Raw genomic sequence first — 24912 nt, forward strand, 5'->3', positions numbered from 1 at the left:
AGGTATAGTTGGAAATAATCATGAATCAATCATGTACTGTAACAAGTTTTTCAGAAGGCTATCCCCTAATACTGTAAGAAAACATATCTAGAATGAGGGAGGGGAGGGTTATCACTTTTCTGTTTGCTTTACAGATGGGAGTTCTGCATCAGCTGGTCATCATACTTTAAGGAGGAATATTGTTAAAGTAGAAGTATTTGATTACTAGGAAGCAAAAATTAAACAATTATCAGGAAGCAAAAATTAAAATCATGTCTTACCTGAAACTGTAGAAGAAAAACAATGCAAAAGAAACAAACCAAAACAAAACAAAAAGACAAAATGGGAACTCAATCTCTTCCCAGGTGAAACCACCAACCCATATGGAGACTGAAGATAAAAAACTGAGTGATACCAGTTTTATGGCTCCTTTCAAGCAGGAGACTCTTTAAATCTGTAACATCATGTATCACAAAAGACTTTTTAACCAAATAACAGCATGTATAGGAAAGAGAAAATTGTATTAAACTTCTACAGATATTTTCTACGGATTTATGAACCAAGGCACTCTATTCTCATTTCTTGTTTTTTATGCTGATAATCTTCCTCTCATATACATTTATATATATATATATATATATATATATATATATATATATATTACATATAATAGTATATATAGTATTTATACAGTAATATTATAGTAGTATATAGTATATATGTATATTTTATAACCACTATAATATAAATACTATATATAATATATACACATTATACTATACATATTATGTGTTTACATAACACTGAAATAATTATGGGAAAGTATAAAGAAAAACTTGACTGATTTTCACCAAATGGAGATTTACAGTCTACCAACTTCAGTATTCTACCTTTAAGTCTTTTTTTCCAATATGGATGCTACTATTGTATATGAAACCAATTTTACATTATGTATGTGTGTGTCCATAACTGTATTCTATTCTTTTCATTTAATGAAACAAGCATTTCCCAATGTTCCAATCAATTCCTTATAAAAATTACTTTTAAATTTTTTATGTTTATTTATTTTTGAGAGAGAAAAAGAGAGAGAGACAGAGTGTGAGCAGGAGAGGGGCAGAGATAGAGGAAGACACAGAATCTGTAGCAGGTTCCAGGCTCTGAGCTGTCAGCACAGAGCCCAACGCAAGGATCGAACCGAACCCATGGACCGTGAGATCATAACCTGAGATGAAGTTGGACACTCAACCGACTGAGCCACCCTTGCATCCCTAAAAATTACTTTTATAATGACAATACTCTATCATCCAAAATTTATCACCTGCCTACTGTTATGTATACTTAGGGTTATTTCTAGATTTGTTACTTTAATTAATACTGCAATAAGTATTTTTTGATCCAAGTCTTTCTCCTTAATAATGCCAAAATATTTTTTCTAAGAGGGTTATACTCCAACCACCAGTGTAAACATACTGTTCACCAAACTTCTGCAGCAATGGTTGGTCTCACTTCAATTTGTATTCCTAATCCCAATTTAACCATTTTACCCTCTTAAAAAATTTTTACTCTCAAAAATGTCATTATACTTAGAATCACCCCAGACCTAAAAAATTTTCAAGATTTTGCCACATTTTCTTCATCTATCTTTTCTTTGTTACAGTATTTTTTCCTTTTCATTTTTTTACACTGAAGATTTATTTTTTAGTTTATTTATTTTTGAGAGAGAGCAAGCAAATACAAGCGGGGGAGGGGCAGAGAGAGGAAAGAGTGAGACACAATCCAAAGCAAGCTCCAGGCTCTGAGCTGACAGCACAGAGCCCAATGTGGGGCTCGAATCCATGAACTGTGAAATCATGACCTGAGCTGAAGTTGGATGCTTAACCAACTGAGCCACCCACATGCCCCAAACTGAAGGCTTATTTATTTATTTTTTATTTTAGAGAAAGAGAGAGAGCATGTATGAGCGGGAGAGAGGGGAAGAGGGAGAGAGAGAATCTTAAGCAGGCTCCACGCTCAGCATGGAGCCAGATGCAGGGCTCGATGTAACTAACCGTGAGATCGTGACCTGAGCTGAAATCAAGAGTCAGAGGCTTAATTGAGCCACCCAAGCACCCCAAGATTTTATTTTTAAGTAATCTCTACACCCAATGTTGGGCTTGAACTTGTAACCCCAAGATCAAGAGTCACATGCTCCACCAACTAAGCCAGGCAGGTGCCACTTTGTTGCACTACAGTAAAACTTTGGTTTGTGAGCACAGTTCGTTCTAGAAACATGCTTGTAAACCAAAGCACTCGTATATCAAAGTGAATTTCAAGAACCATCGGGTCAGTTGTGATCATGTGACATTCGGCATCATATACTATTCATATTGCGAGACATCACTCATTTATGAAGTTAAAATTTGTTAGAAATGTTTGCTCACTTTGAGGAACAGTCACAATACAAGTTACATTCAAGGTTTTACTGTATTTTATTTTTTTTAATTTTTTTTAATGTTTATTTATTTTTGAGACAGAGAGAGACAGAGTATGAATGGGGGAGGGTCAGAGAGAGAGGGAGACACAGAATCTGAAGCAGGCTCCAGGCTCTGAGCTGTCAGCACAGAGCCCGACGTGGGGCTCGAACTCACGGACCATGAGATCATGACCTGAGCCGAAGTCGGACACTTAACCGACTGAGCCACCCAGGTGCCCCAAGGTTTTACTGTATTTTAAAGCAAATCCCAGCTATCATGTCATTTTGCCCCTACTCTAAAAAAATTCTAACAGTTGGTTATACAACAACAGTGTTACTATCATGCCTAATAAAATTAACAATAATTCACTGGCACCATCTTCATTTGTTCTACAATCAAATTTCCTTGAATGTTTAAAAAATGTCCACTTATGGTTGGTTTGTTTGAATTGGGATTCAAAGAAGATCAACACATTGCATTTGGTTATGTCTCTTAAATCTTTTTTAATCTAGAGCAATTAGATTACATTGTTCTCAGTATTTTTCCCATGCCATTTACTAATGCTGAAGTTGAGGGGTCAGCTCTCCAGCAGAACATTCCACACTCTAGCTTTATTTATTTGCTTCTGTTGGTGTCATTTAACTTGTTCCACTGCCTGAATTTCTTCTAGATGAAAATTATTTGCATTACATACATGCTTAAATTTGGGAGAGTGAATACTTAACTAATGATACTATATACTCTATACTGTATCCTATCAGGACATACACAAATGTCTGGATACCCCACCTTTAATAACACTAAAACTGATCAATGGAATGAGGTAATATTTTCTCTTGTGAACTGTGCCTATCTGATCACTAGCATTTTAGTGTTTATCTAAGGATTAAGTTTTATATATAAAATATTAATTATTTTGCCAACATTACAAATACCTTTGCCCATTCTGCACTTTAATTAAAAAATTTTTTTAATGTTTATTTATTTATTTATTATTTTTTTTTAATGTTTATTTGTTTTTGAGACAGAGAGAGACAGAGCATGAACGGGGGAGGGTCAGAGAGAGGGAGACACAGAATCTGAAACAGGCTCCAGGCTCTGAGCTGTCAGCACAGAGCCCGATGTGGGGCTCAAACTCACGGACCGCGAGATCATGACCTGAGCTGAAGTCGGCCGCCTAACTAACTGAGCCACCCAGGCGCCCCTAGATTTTATTTTTTAAGGGCCACCTGGGTGGCTCGGTCAGCTGAGTGGCCCAACTCTGGATTTCAGCTCAGCTCATGATACCAGGGCTGTGGGATCAAGCCCCGCATGGGGCTCTGTGCTGAGCATGGAGCCTGCTTGGGATTCTCTCTCTCTCTCTCTCTCTCTCTCTCTCTCTCTCTCTCTCTCTCATCTTCTGCCCCTCCCCACTTTCTCTCTCTCTCTCTAAAGAAAATTAAAAATTAACAACAACCAAAAACTTTCTAAAAGATTTTATTTTTTTAAATTTTTTTTTTTTCAACGTTTTTTATTCATTTTTGGGACAGAGAGAGACAGAGCATGAACGGGGGAGGGGCAGAGAGAGGGAGACACAGAATCGGAAACAGGCTCCAGGCTCCGAGCCATCAGCCCAGAGCCTGACGCGGGGCTCAAACTCACGGACCGCGAGATCGTGACCTGGCTGAAGTCGGACGCTTAACCGACTGCGCCACCCAGGCGCCCCTAAAAGATTTTATTTTTAAAGTAATCTCTATACCTGACATAGGGCTTGAACTTAACCCTGAGACCAAGAGTCCCATGCTCCACCAACTGAGCCAGCCAGGTATCTCTAGGTTTCTTCATTTGTAAAAGTAATTTTTAATAATTTGTTGGCTCTAAAATTCCTAAATTTGTTAATTATTTATACAAACACAGAACTCTCAAACTTCTACAATTCAACCATCTCTCTCTCTCATATTTAGGAATTCTGTGAAAATAAAACCAAAACAAAACCCAGAATGGCAGTTTTATTTACCTTGTTATTCTAGGCCTCTATTTTAGCCATTACTGATCACAATCTCAATTTCTACAGAATGTACAATTATTACCACATACAACACAAGAAATTAATTATAAACTGTGTTGTTTGACTTATAAGTAACAAACAACAAGCTGACCTTATAGAATTGCTAAGATATCCAACAGATGCTTCCTTTGCTAGCACCCCCCATTTCTGACTTTAAAACAGCGAAGTATTGGCAAATTATTTCAAAGCATAAAGTTGATGAAGAGTACAGAAGGATGGGGTGCCTAGGTGGCTCAGTCAGTTGGGTTTCAGATTCTTGGTTTCGGCTCAGGTCATGGTCTTGCGATTTTGTGGATTCAGGCCCTATGTGGGGCTCTGCGCCTGCCTGGAGTTGTCTCTCTCTTGCGCTCTCTCTCTGCCCCTCCCCCACTCACGTTCTTTCAGAATAAATACACTTAAAAAAAAAGAAAAAGAGTACAGGAGGAGGTGCCCAGGAATCACAGTCAAAATAAACAGAGCTAAACAGCACAATCTTGTACCTCACTCAGGGGAGTATTTTTGATCAATATCTTATTTCTGGGATTTCATGTGTCAGGTGCTTAGTGAATATTTGCTAACTGACTGAATGGAAGACTAAATAATAAGTCAACTTAAGGAAATAATCAGTATTTAATCAAAAACCTTGGAGTTTAGAAATTAGATGAAGATAGATTTTACCTCTAAAATCTTTTTTATTTTTTATCTTATCTTTTTTATTTGCCTGTAACAAATATTTTCCCTAGTGTGTCACTTGTCATTAATTTTATGGTATCTTATATAATGCAGAACTCTAATTCTGATGTAATTAAATTCATGAATATTTAAAAATTTTTTTTTTTTTTCCAACGTTTTTAATTTATTTTTGGGACAGAGAGAGACAGAGCATGAACGGGGGAGGGGCAGAGAGAGAGGGAGACACGGAATCGGAAACAGGCTCCAGGCTCTGAGCTGTCAGCACAGAGCCTGACGCGGGGCTCGAACTCACAGGCCGCGAGATCGTGACCTGGCTGAAGTCGGGCGCTTAACCGACTGCGCCACCCAGGCGCCCCTAATTCATGAATATTTTATTATCAGTTCTTTGTGTCTTTATAAGAGCTTTTTAACCATTAGAGTCATAAAAGTAGATTTGTTTCTAACATTTTTCTAGTTACAAATTTTTTTTAATGTTTATTTATTTTTGAGAGAGAGAGAGAGAGAAGAGAGTGGGAGCAAGTAGGGGAGGGGCAGCAAGAGAGGGGGAAAGAGGATCTATAGCAGAGAGCCTATGGTGGGGCTCAAACTCATGAACTGTGGGATCATGACCTAAATTCAAGTCAGATGCTTAACCAACTGAGCCACCCAGGTGCCCGCGTTTCTAACATTTTAAAAGTTTTGTTTTATACACTAAGGCAATTTATTTGGAATATATTTGTGTGTAAGGTATAGAAAAACATTTAATATTTAATTTTATTTTTTCTGCACGGAAAGCCTACGTTCCAAACTCACTTATTGAAGAGTTCATTTTTCCCCCCAATGATTTGTAATGCACTTCTACCATTACAACTTCTCCCACACATGTATAGTTCCATTTCTGGGCTTTCTGTTTTGTTCCTTAAATCTATCCTTACACTGATACTACATTCATTTATAATTACTATAGTCAAATAATAAATCTTGATGTTTCATAAGTTAAGTCCTACTCACTGCTAACCAACAGTCTTGGCTACTTCTAGACATTGACTCTTCTATATGAACTTTAGAATCAGCATAACAAGTTTCTTTAAATGTCCTATTGGGATTTTTATTAAAGTGTACTATACTTACATGCTATTACCTTTTGTAACAGTTTATAATTTTCTCCAGAGAAGTCTTAACACCCTTTTATTCTAGATACCAAATACGGCTTTATAACTTTTGTTACTGTTATGAATGTTTTTCTATATTTTTTGGTTGGTTATTTCTGACATATTGAAATAACCTATTGATTCCTAGATGTTGATTTGTACCCAGCAACCCTGCTAAATCCTTTTTAGCCCTTGGATTTCCTATGAAGCTAATGGCAAAGTCTCCATATATCTTTTTACAGTTTTATGATCCCATTGGTTACATTCTATAATTCTTTAACAACTACAAATTAGATTTACAAAGTAAGTATAAAGCAAATACCACGGGAACCCGGGTGGGTGGCTCAGTCAATTAGGCTTCTTACTCTTGATTTCGGCTCAGGTCATGATCTCAAGAGTTCTTGGGTTTGAGCCCCATGTGGGGCTCTGTGCTGATAGTGCAGAGCCTGGTTTGGATTCTCTGTCTTCTTCTCTTTTATATCTCCCCTGCTTGCACTCTCTCTTTTAACAACAAATTACAAATTGCAATGCAAGCATGATAACATATAAATTGTTTTCATTTTATCAAGCCTATAATACTTACTATTCAATTATTTCACCATTTTTCTTCATCTACATTACTGAAAATATTTTTCACAGCGTATGGTGAAATCATTAGTGCCTTCACCTGATGCAAAAATTATGTATATATTAAAGCCATATTTAATCTGTTCTCATTAGCTTCTGATAAAGTAGTATCATCTCATGCCAAAATATGCATTCACCAAAAAAAACAAAAACAAAAAACCCCACACCAAAAAAAACACCAAAAAATGCAATCACAAACACATTAACACAGCTACTGAAAATGAGTTACAGAACTGCTATAAAATATTCATACAGGGGCATGGCCAATTTTCTTAAAAAAATTTTTTTTAACATTTATTTTTGAGAGACAGAGACAGAGCACGAGACGGGTAGAAGCAGAGAGAGAGAGAGAGAGAGAGAGAGAGAGAGAGAGAGAGAGAGACACAATCTGAAGCAGGCTCCAGGCTCCAAGCTGTCAGCACAGAGCCCGATGTGGGACTCAAACCCATGAACCACGAGATCATAACCTGGATTGAAGCTGGACACTTAACTGACCGAGCCACCCAGGCACCCCACCAATTTTCTTAATGTTAGGTGCTGACTTCCTTAATGATTTCCTTCTATTTCTTCTATCTGTGGGACGGCTTGATAGAATCCATTTTATTAATACCAACAAATAGTTGTTTCATACCCCATGTGTAAGCCAAAAGGGCATGCTCATAGGTCTGACCATTCTTGGAGTTACTTTCTTCAAATTCACCAAACACCAGCAGCAACAATCAGGACAGCACAGTCAGCCTGAGATGTACCTGTAATCGTGTTTTCTATAAAGTCTGTGTCCTGGAGCATACTGAGGGTCACATAAGACTTGCTGTCTTTAATTTTCACAGGGAGGTATCAATGGTGATGCCATGGTCACATTCAGCTTTCAATTTATCGAAGATCCAGGAGTACTTGAAGGAGCCCATTCCCATAAAAGCAGCTGCTTTCTCATATTTTTCATCCCATCACATTTGTGATCAAGTGGCCAGCAGTGGCAGACTTGTTTTCCAACAACAACCGGTGTTGATATAAATCCTCTCCTTTACCATTCTGGCTTGGCTTTAGCGGTGGTTTTCATGACACTTGTGTTCGGGTGGCAAACCCATTGCAAAACAGAGGGATGTTCTTATGGAAAGATTTCTGACTGCTGATCGAATTTATTCGGGTGGTTATAGGATTATTAAGTCCTCAATTTTTTCTTTGAGCCATTTTAGTTACTTGTATTTTTGATGAACTTAACCATACTGTCTAAATTTCCAAATTCACTGGAATAAAGCCGTTCCTATTATTCTTTTATGGTCTGGAACATCTATAATCATACCCACCTTCTACATTCTTTTTTCAAAGTTTTATTTATTTAACTATTTACTCTACACCCCACATGGGGCTCAAACTCATGACCCCAAGATCAAGAGTCATATGCTCAAGCAACTGAGCCACCCAGGTGCCCCAAGAACAGAGCCACCCAGGTGTCCCCAATTTCCTATCTTAAAGTAGTTTTGTATCATTTATTATCAGTATTCTCATCTGCAAAATGAAGATAATACTTTTTGCCTCTAATTAATTATATAATTGGTTTGAGAGTCAAAGAATAACAAACATGGAAAGGAATGTGTTAAATTATATACTAATATAAAAATATTTTTAAAAGAAGGGTCACAACAGTGATTTGGTAACATTAATTTGTTAATAATAATCACAGGAGTAATCGTTATTGTCAACCTCAACATCACAGCAGCAACTAACACTTATTAAGTGTTCATTATATGCCAGTGGCTTTTCTAAGCACTCTCTCTATATAATATTAACTCATTTAGTTCCCACACTCTATGTGGTGGGTACTATTATTGGCAGATTTATACAGATAAGAATATACAGATAAAAAAACTGATGCTAATTTATTTTTTTTATGGGTTTGATGTGGAAACCCACTAGTTTTATTTACTTTTCTTTTTCAAGTTTTTATTTAAATTCCAGTTAGTTGGGGCGCCTGGGTGGCGCAGTCGGTTAAGCGTCCGACTTTAGCCAGGTCACGATCTCACGGTCCGTGAGTTCAAGCCCCGCGTCAGGCTCTGGGCTGATGGCTCAGAGCCTGGAGCCTGTTTCCGATTCTGTGTCTCCCTCTCTCTCTGTCCCTCCCCCGTTCATGCTCTGTCTCTCTCTGTCCCAAAAATAAATAAACGTTGAAAAAAAAAAATTAAAAATAAATTCCAGTTAGTTAACATTTAGTATAATATTGGTTTCAGTAGTAGAGTTTTGTGATTCATTCACTTACATACAACACCCAGTGCTCACCACAAGTACCCTCCTTAATACCCATTTAGCTTACCCCCTTCCCACCTCCCCTAAATTGAGGCTAATTTATATTGCCTAAAGTTATATAGCTGGAAGGTGGCAGAACCAGGATTCAAACCCATGTACACTGGTTCCAGAGCCTATAGTGTTAAATCATCATAGCCAGAAGTGAATGAAAAGGATATCAGACACTGAGAAAGTAGTTAGAAGAATATCATAATAATATAAATACATCAAATAGAGATGATAATGGGAAATTTAAAGGCAGAGAGAAAAGGAGGGAGAAACAGGAAGATAATCAGCCTCTGGTAACTAAGAAATGTAGAGACAAGAATTTAAATTACTAAGGGGCCATTATAAGATGAAAAACTGTAAGTAAGACATTTTAAAAAAATGAAAAAAGGGGCGCCTGGGTGCTGGTTAAGCATCTGACTCTTTTTTTTTTTTTTTTTTTTAATTTTTTTTCAACATTTTTTATTTTATTTTTGGGACAGAGAGAGACAGAGCATGAACGGGGGAGGGGCAGAGAGAGAGGGAGACACAGAATCGGAAACAGGCTCCAGGCTCCGAGCCATCAGCCCAGAGCCTGACGCGGGGCTCGAACTCACGGACCGCGAGATCGTGACCTGGCTGAAGTCGGACGCTTAACCGACTGCGCCACCCAGGCGCCCCAAGCATCTGACTCTTGATCTCAGGTTGTGATCTCACAGTTTGTGAGATCAAGCCCCCTGTGGGGCTCATGCCGACAGTATGGAGCCTGCTTGGGATTCTCTCTGCCCTGCCCCCTCCCCTGCTGGTGCTCTTTCTCTCTCTCTCTCTCTCTCTCTCTCAAATAATCACTTAAAAAAATGAAAAAATGTAAGTTAAGTTTAGGCGGACTATACCGTAAAATAGAAGTAACAGGTGGCTGGGTGTCTGGGTGGCTTAGTCTATTAAGTGTCCAGCTTTAGTCCAGGTCATGATCTTGCGGTTCATGAGTTTGAGCCTCATATCGGGCTCTGTGCTGACAGCTCAGAGCCTGGAGCCTGCTTCGGATTCTATGTCTCCCTCTCTCTCTGCCCTCCCCCCACTCACACTCTATCTCAGTCTCAAAAATAAATAATATTTAAAAAATTAACAACAACAAAAACAAATAATCCAGTGAAGAAATGGGCAAAAGGCATGAATAGACATTTCTCTGAAGAAGACATCCAGATGGCCAACTGACACGTGAAAAAATGCTCAACATCACTCATCATCAGGGAAATACAAATCAAAACCACAATGAGATACCACCTCACACCAGTCAGAATGGCTAACATTAACAACTCAGGCAACAACAGATGTTGGTGAGGAGGCAGAGAAAGAGGATCTCTTTTGCATTGCTGGTGGGAATGCAAGCTGGTGCAGCCACTCTGGAAAACAGTATGGAACTTCCTCAAAAAATTAAAAATAGAACTACCCTATGACCCAGCAATTACACTATTAGGTATTTATCCAAGGGATACAGGTGTGTTGTTTCGAAGGGGCACATGCAGCCCAATGTTTATAGCAGTGCTATCAACAATAGCCCAAGTGTGGAAAGAGCCTAAACATCCATCGACAGATGAATGGATAAAGAAGATGTGGTATATACATACAATGGAGTATTACTCAGCAATCAAAAAGAATGAAATCTTGGCTGTGCAACTACGTGGATGGAACTGGAGGGTATCATGCTAAGAGAAAATAGTCAGAGAAAGACACGTATCATATGACTTCACTCATATGAGGACTTTAAGAGACAAAACAAATGAACATAAGGGAAGGGAAGCAAAATTAATATAAAAACAGGAAGGGGGACAAAGCATAAGAGACTCATAAATATGGAGAACACAGGGTTACTGGAGGGAGTGTGGGAGGGGGGATGGGCTAAATGGGTAAGGGGCATCAAGGAATCTACTCCTGAAATCATTGTTGCACTATATGCTAACTAATTTGGATGTAAATTAAAAAAAAGAAAATTAACAACAAAAAAAGAAAGAAATAGGGGACTCAGAGTCAGAAAAAAATCTCAATTCTATTCTCACCTCTTTTACTAAATTGACATTTTACTTTTGGGCAATTTCTTAACTGCACTGGGCTTCAGTTTTGTCATTTTGTAAAAAGAAATAATAAAATTCAATATGCTTCCCTGAAAAGTTAGTCACCGTGAGTTGCAAATAATATTTGTATAACAATTTTGAATTTATAACCTATTTTCACACAAACTGTGGGAGATCAAGAATCACACACTCTACTGACTGAGCCAGCCAGGCACCTCTATATTATGTACTCTGACGTGGGTGTAAACCTGTATTACATAGCACATTCAAGTAGGACCAAAATAAACACCTCAACTTAATAATCCAAAGGAAGGAAAAGGGATCGTTCTGTTTTTAATGGGTTAATACTAACAAATGGATCGGTAATATGCAATAGTCACATTATTTATACAAGTATATAATACTATGCTAGTCAATATATAATTTGAGTTAATATTTAACTATTTTGATTGTTCCATATAATTGTTTACCCTCCAGTTGGGTGTGTATGCCTCTTAAACCAAATAAACAACTTGCAAATATGGGTGAAACACCAGGAAAACACTATTAATACAGAGTAAAAGTAAGATCAAATGTTAAGTATTCCATACTTTGGGAAACACTGCATACAATTTCACTAAGGATGGAATAAATCAATATGAGGTTGGGAATAAATATTTCCATCTCTCTTTAATTACACAGATGTCATAGAGGGTGCAAGATTTCAAAAAGACTGAAAGAAGAAAGGAAATGTGTAAAAGAATATGGAAACAGAAGAAACAGTTGGAAAGTACTCCCAACCAAAGAATATGACCAAGAGATATATATGGTCAAGGTAGTAAAGAGGGAGAGAGTAAATAACAAAGAAGCTTTCAAAAAGGGAAGAAAGAAGGGCACCTAGATGGCTCAGTTGGTTAAGTGTCTGGCTTCGGCTCAGGTCAAGATCTCAGGGTTCGAAAGTTTAAGCCCTGCATCAGGCTCTTAGCTGTTGGTGGAGAGCCTACTTCAGATCCTCTGTCTCCCTCTCTCTATGCCCCTCTCCAACTTGTTCTCTCTCAAAAATAAATAAAAACATTAAAAAAAAAAAAGAGAGAGAAGAAAGAATGTTTAAAAGAAAAATATGTGTATTAGTGGGAAAGTTACATGAACAATTTGAGCAAAATATCCTTCGGTCTTTAAGCATGTAGAATTATTAACAATTCTTACTAACAGGTAAAAAGGCGAACTAAAATTCGTAATTTTCTAAGCTTAGATCCCAAAAAGCAGTAAGAATTTACTTACTTCACTAGAGCAGCTGCTTCAGGAAGGACATCAGCAAATGATTCACGGAAAATGATTGCGTTTTTCCTTTTGCAGTTCTGGATGACATCATTAGCAAGGTAGAAGAGATTCAAACGGTGGGGATAGGCAGCTAGAAATGACAAAAGACAATAAATTAAACCAAATGAGTCAAATTACACTTAGTTCAATTATTCTAAATACAGTATTCTCAAACTGTGTAAACTATTATATGGGTATATAACAGATAAAGAGAAAAATGAACTAATGGATCAATTTACTGAAACTGGTACCTAAAAACCTTGACTACTTCAGGTCAATTTTCTGTTCAAGGTGCTCCTTGGGTAGATTTCCATTTCACTTTGTAGATGTTTGGCACTAAAAACCTCATTATCTCTGGAGAAGCTAAAATGAAATTGTTCTCCGGAAGCTCAGCTTACTGCAAATACACCAGGGTTAATGGAAAGAGTATGGGCTTTAGAACCACCCGGAATGTGACCTTAGGCAAACTGCTTAACCTCCTCTACATTATTATTGTAGATAGACTCTTTTTTTTTTTTTAATCAACTAGTCCACATACTACTCATACACCTAAATCCTGCTATCTGCTACTTACAGCACTAGGTCCTAGGACAAGTAATTTGACCACACACCTAGATTAAGTTTTTCAAAGGCCAAATCAATCTGCCTTCTAGAACCTCAAGCAAAACCACCCCAAGTTTCATTATATCCTAGACAAGTTTAATATCCTTTTGGATGATCCATCACATTTTCTAGTCTCTCAATATCTTATCTTAAATTCAGTGACCTCCAAGAACCACTCTTCTGTGCATTTTAAAACCCCCTTTTCTGACCATAGCCTCCCACTCCCCTTCTATCTGTTCATCAAGATCTAAGTTCTATATTTTCTCTAACTTTAGTCACTTTTTTTTACTCAATTTTTTCTCTATCAATTCCACAGTCTTTGATCTATTATTTAAACCATTCTTTTATTAAAATGTTCATTTTCGGGGCACCTGGGTGGCTCAGTCGGTTAAGCGGCCGACTTCGACTCAGGTCACGATCTCGTGGTCCGTGAGTTCGAGCCCCGCGTTGGGCTCTGTGCTGACTGCTCAGAGCCTGGAGCCTGTTTCAGATTCTGTGTCTCCCTCTCTCTCTGACCCTCCCCCGTTCATGCTCTGTCTCTCTCTGTCTCAAAAATAAATAAACGTTAAAAAAAAATAAAAAAAATAAAAAAACGTTCATTTTCTTTTCCTTTTCTTCCCTAATCTAGCCTTTCCATCACATGCATTCAACAAAATCCTAAATCTGGATCAATCTAAATCCCTTTACTGCACCTTTATTTCTGCTCCTGGATTGTGCTGGAGAAAAATCATACCACCAGGAGGACTGAAACCATATAAATCTAGTCTCCTTCAACTGGGCCCTTGCCACTACAATGCTACAGTGCTCCCACATGTTCTTTTTTTTTTTTTTTTTGGTAATCTTTATTTTTGAGATTGAGAGTATGAGCAGGGGAGGAACAGACATAAATAAAGGGAGACACAGAATCTGAAGACGCTCTAGGCTCTGAGCTGTCAGCATAAAGCCCAACATGGGGCTCGAACTCAAGAACAGTGAGATCATGACCTGAGCCAAAGTTGGGCACTTAACCGACTAAACCACCCAGGTGCCCCCCCTTCCACATGTTCTTAATCAGCATCCTCTTTCATCTGCTGTAAGAGTGATTTCAAATTTTTACCACTCTTCTCAAGTCCCCTGTTTCACCACATTCCTTCTCACTCTCAACAGATAAGTTTATATGCTACTCTACAGAGAAAGCAGAAGTCATTGGATGGAAATTCTGTTTTCTCAAAAAATGTATCCATATTTAAACCCAACCAAATCAACTTACCTGAGTCAGTTAAGATCTTTTAGATTCAGGTATCTAAAAGAGTCCTCACTGTCTCCACTTTAACTCCTGTAACTATACGAGAGACTTTTTTTTTTTTTTTTTTTTTTGCTGTGCTTAAAATATGCAATCTACTATGCTTAAGAATTTTACACAAATTATGCTATTTCATTTATGTTGCCACCAAACAGCAATTACCAAGGTTACCAGTAAATTCCAAATTATTAAACCCAATGAAAAAATTTAAAATGTTACTTCATTGTGGCTTCTGGCACAATGTTATGGTAATGTTATGGTAATTCCTCTTTCCATTTCTGTCACAGCCACCTTCCTGGTTTTCCTACCTCTCTGGTTCCTTCTCCATATATGCAAATATCTACATATATGTGCAGATAGACTGCTCCATCCATGACCATCCTCCTTTAAATGTTGAAGCTCCCCAGGGTTCTCTCCTGAGCACTCTTCTCAATTCACCCATGGCACGATGTTTAAGATTTCAGGTTTTAAGTCAGATAGTTTGCTCCATTCCTGACTTTGTCGCTTATCAGCCTTGGGGTTTTTTATACTACTTAACTCTCCTATATTACACTTTCTTTTTCTTTGTAAAATGACAACTTCATAGAGTTGTTATAAGAATTAAATGAAGGGGCGCCTGGGTGGCTCAGTTGGTTGAGCATCCGACTTTGGATCAGGTCATGATCTCATGGTTGAGTTCAAGCCCTGTGTCGGGCTCTGTGCTGACAGCTCAGAGCCTGGAGCCTGCTTTGGATCCGGGGTCTCTGTCTCTCTCTGCCTCTCCCCGATTGATGCTCTGTCTCTCTCTCTCTCTCTCTCTCTCAAAAATAAAAAAAAAAAGAATTAAATGGAACAATGTATGTAAAGCATTCAGGACAGTGCTTAGCACACAGAAAATGGAATGCTACCTGCAAAACCATCCACTTGTACCACTTTAACTCCCACCACTTATGCATCAATGACTCCCATGTCCACAGATACCAACCCTGGATTTCCCTTTATCAGTCAATGCACACACCCACGTCCATGTCTCAGAGGCACCTTGAGCTTGATTTTTCAATATTTTATTACTAATCTTCCTCCTCTTCTGGTACTGCTCTTGTATTTAGCCAGAATTTTAGCAACATTTTTGGACTCTTCCTACTCCATAGGAGACCCTCACCATATTTGATAAGTCTCCAAGTCCAGCCAATTTTTACTCCAGTAATATTTGTCAAAGCTTTCCCCTCTTTTCCTTCTCTTCTTCCTGTTGCTCTTTGCTGGCTTCATCACTTTTTACCTGGACTACTACTGCAGTACCCTCCTAACTGGTACCTTGCCTCTAAGTCCCCTCAAGTTCACTCTCTCAATTGCTAAATTTGCTTCTCATTATCTAATTGTTTCCCATATCGAATGTGTCAACGACTTCCAACTGCTCACTGGAAAATGCCTAAACACCGTGGTCTTCATTTATGATCTGGATCTTACCTTCTCTTTCAGTCTCATCTCTTCCCCTTCAAAGTTCTATCTTTAAGGAAGAACTCACAGTTCCCAGAAACCTTGCACATGCGCTCAATCTCTCTCTCTGAATTTTCCTTTTCTAGGAGAACCCATCCTAAATATCTTGTGTTTTCTACTCATCCATGGGAAAAAGTTCAAAATTTTAAATTTAATTCATGACAGATTCTGATCTCCCCCCATCTTATCTCTACTTCTTCCCCAAACAAACCTCCCCAAACTATTTTAGTGCAATTTCTTCTCAATGTAAAACCTACACTCTATAGTCAAATCACTATTGAAAGTCAGAAGAATGAGAAAAATTGGCTGAGGTAGCCTGGGAAGATGCCTAAAGGCAGTGGGATTTGAGAAGACCCATCCTGAATGCTTTCCAAACCCTCCGCACAGAGTTCTTGCTTACTTGATTTCTTTAGGTGCAGTTTACTGACCTTAAAGGTGCAGTTTACTGACCTACAATTTGTTCTCATCATCAAGCCCCACCTCCTACCCTTGCCTTACCACCCATTTCAACAGGTTAATTCCTTTCCCTCCTTCAACTCTCAGCTTACATATGACATCTTCCATGAAGCTTCCCCTGACTCCGTAAGATAAGGCCTTTAGTACATCCTGAACCCATACCTGTCATGCATTTATCACACTGTAGTGTACTTCTCTGCAGTTTCCACTAGAGTATAAGCTCCCCAAAGGCTGGAATTCTGTCTTGTTTATTGCTAAGTCCTCAATGACTAATTGAGTGTGTGGCAGGTGCTTAAATAATATATGTTAAATGTCTGATGAGGAAGTTGTATTTTTGTAGGCAGGAAGCGTTTTCTATGTGCTAGACATTTTTAAAGATGATACAAATATTTACTTAATTTATTTTTAGAGAGAGTGAGTGTGAGCAGGAGACAGGGGCAGAGGGAGAGAAATAGAGAATATTAAGTAGGTTCCATGCTTAGCACAGAGCCCGATGCAGGACTCAGTCCCTCAACTCTGGGATCATGACCTGAACTGAAATCGAGAATCAGACACTCAACAACCTAAGCCACTCAGGCACTTCAAGATGACACATATATTAACTGATATCCTTACAACAACCCTATGAGGTTGGTACTATTATCTGCATTTAACAGATGGAATGGCATGAACTGTCCAAAGTATGAAGTATGACGTAAGTAAGTACTGAAGCTGGAATTTAAATTCAGACAGTCTGGGGGCACCTTGGTGGCTTAGTCAGTTGAGCATCTGACTTCGGCTCAGGTCATGATCTCACAGCTCATGGGTTTGAGCCCCACGTCGGGCTCTGTGCTGACAGCTCAGAGCCTGGAGCCTGCTTCGGATTCTGTGTCTCCGTATCTCTCTTTGCCTCTCCCCCTCCCCCTGCCGCCGCACTCTGTCTGTCTCTCTCTCTCTCTCTCTCTCTCTCAAAAAGTAAGTATTGGGGCGCCTGGGTGTCTCAGTCGGTTAAGCGTCCGACTTCGGCTCAGGTCATGATCTCACAGTCCGTGAGTTCGAGCCCCGTGTCAGGCTCTGTGCTGACAGCTCAGATCCTGGAGCCTGCTTCCAATTCTGTATCTCCCTCTCTCTCTGACCCTCCCCCATTCATGCTCTCTCTGTCGCAAAAATAAACAAACATTAAAAAAAAATTTTTAAAAAAGTATTAAAAAAAATTAAATAGAGGGGCACCTGAGTGGCTCAGTCAGTTAAGCACCCGACTTCAGTTCAGGTCATGATCTCACGGTCCATGAGTTTGAGTCCCACGTCAGGCTCTGTGCTGACAGCTCAGAGCCTGGAGCCTGCTTCAGATTCTGTTTCCCCCTCTCTCTGCCCCTTCCCTGCTCATGCTCTGTCTTTATCTCTCAAAAACAGGTAAACATTAAAAATAAAAATTAAAAAAATAATAATGTTTTTAAATACACACAATCTGGTTCCAAAGTCTATATTCTTAATCACTACTGATTTCTTTTTTTTTTTAATTTTTTTATTTTGGGGGGGGGGGAGTACGAGCTGGGGAAAGAGGCAGAGGGAGAGAGAAAGAATCTCAAGCAGGCTCCATGCCCAACTCAGAGCCTGACATGGGGCTTGATCCCATGACGGAGAGATCATGACCTGAGCCAAAACCAAGAGTCAGACGCTCAATCAACTGAGCCACCTAGGTGCACCAATCACTACCTACTTCTATTTGTGTCTCAGACCAGGACATGGGTTTGGCTGGAAGAACAGTGGGAGAATAGGCAGAGATGACAAATTCTGATGGTTACTATATATTGAGCTAAGAAAGTTTTAACCCTTATTTTGTGGCTAACAAAGACCATGAAGTTTTTATAAAAAAGGGTGTGTTAGAAAAAGCTGCAGGTAATTTTATTGTTTGAAATAATAAAAAGAGCTAATAACACAGCAAGAAAGCAACCAGACAAATCTATAAAGTGAGATATTCTACAGGGCAACTGGCCCAATCCATTAACAAATCAGTGGCATATGGACTTCAAGCTGTATTACAAAGCTGTATGTAATCATTAAGACAGTATGGTATTGGCACAAAAACAGACACTGATCAATGGAACAGAAGAGAGAACCCAGAAATGGACCCACAAATGTATGGCCAATTAATCTTTGACAAAGCAGTAAAGAATATTCAATGGAATAAAGACAGTTTCTTCAGCAAGTGGTGCTGGGAAAACCGGACAGCAACATGCAGAAGAATGAATCTGGACCACTTTCTTACACCATTCACAAAAAGAAACTCAAAATGGATGAAAGACCTAAATGTAAGACAGGAAGCCATCAAAATCCTCGAGGAGAAAGCAGGCAAAAACCTCTTTGATCTTGGCCACAGCAACTTCTTACTCAACATGTCTCTGGAGGCAAGGGAAACAAAAGCAAAAATGAACTATTGGGACCTCATCAAGATAAAAAGCTTCTGCACAGCGAAGGAAACAATCAGCAAAACTAAAAGGCAACCGACAGAATGGGAGAAGATATATGCAAACGACATATCGGATAAAGGGTTAGTATCCAAAATCTATAAAGAATTTATCAAACTCAACACCCAAAAAACAAATAATCCAGTGAAGAAATGGGCAAAAGGCATGAATAGACACTTCTCCAGAGAAGACAATCAGATGGCCAACTGACACGTGAAAAAATGCTCCACATCACTCATCATCAGGGAAATACAAATCAAAACCACAATGAGATACCACCTCACATGTGTCAGAATGGCTAACATTAGCAACTCAGGCAACAATAGATGTTGGCGAGGATGCAGAGAAAGAGGATCTCTTTTTGCATTGCTGGTGGGAATGCAAATTGGTGCAGCCACTCTGGAAAACAGTATGGAGGTTCCTCAAAAAATTGAAAATAGAACGACCCTATGGCCCAGCAATTGTACTACTGGATATTTATCCAAGGGACACAGGTGTGTTGTTTCGCAGGGGCATATGCACCCCAATGTTCATAGCAGCACTATCAATGATAGCCAAAGTATGGAAAGAGCCCAAATGTCTATCAATGGATGAATGGATAAAGAAGATGTGGTGTGTGTGTATATATATGTGTATGTATATACACACACACACACACACACACACACACACACACACACACACAATGGAGTATTACTCAGCAATCAAAAAGAATGAAATCTTGCCATGTGCAACTACGTGGATGGAACTGTAGGTTCCATGCTAAGTGAAATTAGTCAGAGAAAGACAAATATCATATGACTTCACTCATACGAGGACTTTAAGACACAGAACAGATGAACACAAGGGAAGAGAAGCAAAAACAATATAAAAACAGGGAGGATGGCAAAATATAAGAAACTCTTAAATATGGAGAACAAACAGAGGGTTACTGGAGGGATTGTGAGAGGGGGGATGGGCTAAATGGGTAAGGGGCACTAAGGAATCTACTCTTGAAATCACTGTTGCACTATATGCTAACTTGGATGTAAATTTTTAAAAATTAAAAAAAGTAAATAGAAAAGGCAAAACAAAACAAAAACAAATCAGTGGCATAAAACGTAGTGGAGAGATGAAGGGTCTCAAGAGACAAAATAATCTGATGTAATTAATTTGTGTTCCTGAACTGCACAAAGGTTTGGACTAATCATCTGTAAATGACATTTCTGGATAAACTAAAGAAATCTGAATTCTGGCATTAGATAAAATGAAAATTTACTGAAAAGGAAATTAGAAAAAAAAAACAAACCATCAACTGCTCAATACCTAGCAGGCTATGGATGAAATAAGAACTCTGGTAATTAAAACTTTTTTATAATAAAGAGTCAACCTTTAAAAAAACAAAAACAAAAACAAAAACAGGGGTTCCTAAGTGGCTCAGTCGGTTAAGCGTCTGACTTCGGCTCAGGTCATGATCTCACAGTTTGTGGATATGAGTCCTGCATCGGGCTCTGTGCTGACAGCTCAGAGCCTGGAGCCTGTTTCAGATTCTGTGTCTCCCTCTCTCTCTGCCCCTCCCCAACTCGCGCTCTGTCTCTGTCTCAAAAATAAACATTAAAAAAAATACAATTTTAAAAACCCAGTAATTACAGTGATTTCATGTTAGAAAAAAAAAAATCAGTGAAAGAGACCAGAAAGGATATGGAATTTAGGTTTTAAAAAATTTTTTTAATCTTTATTTTTTATTTTTGAGAGAGAGAACAAAGAGACAGAGAGACAGAGTGCGAGTGGGGGAGGAACAGAAAGATACAGAGAGGAACAGGGAGATACAATATGCGAAGCAGGCTCCAGGCTCCGAGCTGTCAGCACAGAGCCAGATGTGGGGCTCCAACTCACGAACCGTGAAATCATGAACTGAGCTGAGGTCGGACGCCCAACCGACTGAGCCACCCAGGCGCCCCAACTAGTTGTCTTGAAGTAATCTGCATTTCAGCCTGGACCTTTCTTTGAATTGCAGACTCAAATATCCAACTGCCTCCCCAACACCTCACCTTGCATGTCTAATTCACAGTTTAGCCTCAACATGTGACCTTCCAATCTCTTCCTCTGAACTGTCTCCTCCTATGGTCTTCTCATCTCAGTAAATGGCATTTCTTCTGGTGGCTTTTTTCAGCCAAAAATCTTGAGTCACTCTTGACTCCTCTTTCTTTTTAAAAATGAATATTTATTTATTTTGAGAGAGAGAGAGCGCACGCTCCCAACACGAGAGTGGGCGGCGGGGGGGGGGGGGAGGGGGGCAGATAGAGAGAGAGGGAGAGAGAGAGAATCTCAAGCAGGCTCCACGCTGTCAGCACAGGGCCCAATGAGGGGCCCAATCCCACAAACCAGTGAGATCATGACCTGAGCCAAAATCGAGTCAGATGCTTAACTGTCTGAGCCACCCAGGATCCCTTCTTTCTCTTTCATATTCTACATCCAAAGTCACAATGCAGATCTCATTAATGCTATCTTTAGGAAGTTACAAATGTGGAAAGGGGGAAGATTAGAATAAACCCTGTTACGTTGGGACTGTAACTGGAGTCTTGGTATAAACCTCATAGTTATATACAGAACTATACAGGGAAGAAATGTCTGTGTATACGTGTGTGTGTATACATACAACTATTTCCTAAATCTTTCCACTGAAAGGCCTAGAAGTGATAATATCCCAGTATCTAATATCTAGATCTTGGTTTCAGAGAACCAGAGCTTCTTGGAGAAATGGCTGATTGGAGGCCAGGAAAGAAGAAGGTTCAAGAGCTTGGAACACCTTGAACCAAAGTAAAAAAGTGCTCAAAGAATGATGTCAAAGGACACAGGCTCTACCTTCAAGGGGTTCCTGCTGGCCAACTCTATGCAATGAACAAGTGCCAAGTGCCAAAATCAGTAATAGTAAAGGATTATAACCACTGAATAAAACAGCAATCCATGAATACATATTGAAATAAACAGATGAAGGGGGAAAGCCCTGCTTTATAATCAAATGCCAACTAACCAATATATAAGGATTGATGGCATTAAAAAAAATCAGCATCTCACAACCATCACTGTAAGAACTGACACAAGCAACAATAATCATGGATGTTAAAGCTAGAGAGAGAAAGTTTAATGCAGAACAGGAAATTTATAAAGTCTCAAACTACTTCTCCACAAAACACTCACTTTACAGTGGAGAAACCTTATAGGCAAAAACCATCTTAACCAAGTGACAGAAGTTAACATCACTATTAACAGGGCACATCATGGGGCGCCTGGGTGGCTCAGTCAGTTAAGTGTCTGACTTTGGCTCAGGTCATGACCTCGCAGTTCGTGGCTTCAAGCCCTGCATTGGGCTCTGTGCTGACAGCTCAGAGCCTGGAGCCTGCTTCAGATTCTGTGTCTCCCCCTCTCTCTGCCCCTCCCCTGCTCACGCTCTGTGTCTCTCTGTCTCTCAATAATAAATAAATGTTTAAAAAAAAAAAAAAGAATTTTAAAACAGGGCAGATCAACAGTATGTTCCTCCAAATATAACAAGAACACAGCATCACTTCTGCAGTATGTTTGTCCAAAACTGTATAACCTGAACCTAATCATAAGGAAACCTCAAACACAAATTTTTGGATAGTTTACAAGTTACTGGTCCAAGTCCTTCAAAAATGGAAAGGTCATAAAAGATAAGGAAAGACTGTTCGGACTGAAGAAAAATAAGAAGATGTGACAACTAACTGCTACACAAGACCCTGTACCTTTAACCATTATTGGGGTAACTAGCAAAATTCAACCGGTCTGTAGAGTCCATGGCAGTACTGTATCAGTGTTTATTCCCTGATCTTGGTGGTTGTGCAGATATCACACAACAATCATTGCAATGTACTCAACTGTGTCTCCCCAAAATTCGTATGGTGAAGTCCTAAACCGCAGTGGGGGAGGAGGTAATTAAGGTTAAACAAGGTCATGAGGGTGGGGCCTTATAGGAAGATAAGAGTGTTTCTATAGGAAGAGACAGACACCAGAGAGCCCTCCTACTCCCAACACCCCTGCCCACCATGAGAGGACACAGTAAGGAGGAAGCTGTCTATAAATCAGGAAGACAGCTTTCACCAGAAGCCAAACCTTGATCTTGGGATTGAACTTTGATCTTGGGCTTTCCACGTTCCACCTCAGAAATGTGAGAAAACAGCGGCACCTGGATGGCTCAGTCGGTTGAGTATCCAACTCTTGATTTCAGCTCAGGTCATGATCTCAGAGTCATGAGATTGAACCCCAAATCAGGCTCGATGCTGAGTGTGGAGCCTGCTTAAGATTCTTTCCCTCCCTCTCTCTCCGTCCCTCCCCTGCTTGTTTGCTTGCACAATCTCTAAAATAAAAAATAAATAAAAAAAGAAATGTGAGAAAATAAATTTATGTTGTTTAACAACTTGTGGTATTTTGTTATGGCAACCCAAGCTTATTAATGCAACAACAGAAGGAGAATATCTTTGTTTTTAGGAAACAGACAATGAAGTATTAAATAGGGCATCATGGCTGCCTTATACTTTCAAATAGTTCAGCAGAAAGAAGTGTGTGTGTATATGGAGAGAGCAGTAAGAGATAAGGAGATACATGTTATTACTAGGGAATTTGGGTGAAACGTACAGGAGGTCTTCGCATTATACCACAACTTTAAATTTGAAATTATTTAAAACAAATTTTAAAAAAAATGTTAAACTTTTATTATTGAGAGAGAGAAACAGAGCATGAGCAGGGGAGGGACAGAGAAAGGGAAAGACACAGAATCTGAAACAGGCTCCAGGCTCTGAGCTGTCAGCACAGCGCCCAACGCGGGGCTCGAACCCACGAACCGCGAGATTGTGACCTGAGCTGAAGTCACTCACCCAGGTGCCCCTTAAAACAAATTTTAAAAAATTCATAGATTCCAACTACTACTTACCACTTTGTTGGTCTAAGTCATAATCATCTTTTGCTTTAATTATTGTAGTAGCCTCCTAACTGGTCTCCCTGCTTCTACCTTGCCTCACTTCAGTCTAACCTCATCTCAGAAGAATGATCCTTTTAAAATATAAATCTGATCATATTACTCCACTGTTTAAATCCCCTCCAATAACGTTCCCCTCCTTCAAGATCAAAATCTTACAATGTCTTGTAAGTCCTAAACAATCTGACACCACATTATTTCTGATCTTCTGTCCTGATCCCATTCATCCCATTCCAGGCACCTTACTGATAAAAGGCCTGCAGCACACCTGGCCTATGCAGGGTCACACCCACCTCAGGGTCCTTTAAGCAGCCTGCTCCCTCTGCTTGGCACATTCTTTTCCCATAGAGTCTCATGGTTTACTCTCTCATCTCATCCCCCCCCCCCCCCCGCCATTGCCTTTAAATATTTGCCTAATTTAAAAAAAATATTTACTTGGGGCGCCTGGGTGGCTTAGTCAGTTGGGCGTCCGACTTCGGCTTAGGTCATGATCTCGCGGTCTGTGAGTTCGAGCCCCGCATCGGGCTCTGGGCTGACAGCTCAGAGCCTGGAGCCTGTTTCGGATTCTGTGTCTCCCTCTCTCTCTGACCCTCCCCTGCTCATGCTCTGTCTCTCTCTGTCTCAAAAATAAATAAATGTTAAAAAATTTTTTTTTTAAAAATTAAAAAAAAATTTACTTGTAAGGATATTTAGTACAAATAATGACAGTGCCACACAAATACTTAAAGAAAATTACACCTTTTCACAAAGAATCCATATCTTCTCCTTAAAAAAGATAAATCCTGGGGTGGTTCAGTAGGTTAAGCACTTGACTCTTGATTTTAGCTCATCTCATGGTTCAAGAGTTAGAGCTCCAAGTTGGGTTCTGCGCTGACAGCATGGAGCCTGCTTGGGATTCTCGGTCTCCATTCTCTGCCCCTCCCCAGCATGTGTACGTGATTTCTCTCAAAAATAAGCAAACGTGGGGCGCCTGGGTGGCGCAGTCGGTTAAGCGTCCGACTTCAGCCAGGTCACGATCTCGCGGTCCGTGAGTTCGAGCCCCGCGTCGGGCTCTGGGCTGATGGCTCGGAGCCTGGAGCCTGTTTCCGATTCTGTGTCTCCCTCTCTCTCTGCTCCTCCCCCGTTCATG

General features: G+C 39.5%; 1 protein-coding gene across 11 annotated transcripts in view; it reads right to left on the bottom strand.

The window, feature by feature from the left end:
* RPRD2 (regulation of nuclear pre-mRNA domain containing 2) overlaps positions 1-24912 on the bottom strand; it is a 101688-nt gene that overhangs the window by 38738 nt on the left and 38038 nt on the right. For all 11 annotated transcript variants that reach the window (XM_058715906.1, XM_058715911.1, XM_058715909.1 and 8 more), the window contains exon 2: positions 12509-12638. In XM_058715906.1, coding sequence (XP_058571889.1) covers positions 12509-12638 — 130 coding nt within the window. The remainder of the gene's footprint in view (positions 1-12508; positions 12639-24912) is intronic.

Source organism: Neofelis nebulosa, chromosome 2 (assembly GCF_028018385.1).
Source record: "Neofelis nebulosa isolate mNeoNeb1 chromosome 2, mNeoNeb1.pri, whole genome shotgun sequence".
Taxonomy (NCBI): Eukaryota; Metazoa; Chordata; class Mammalia; order Carnivora; family Felidae; genus Neofelis; species Neofelis nebulosa.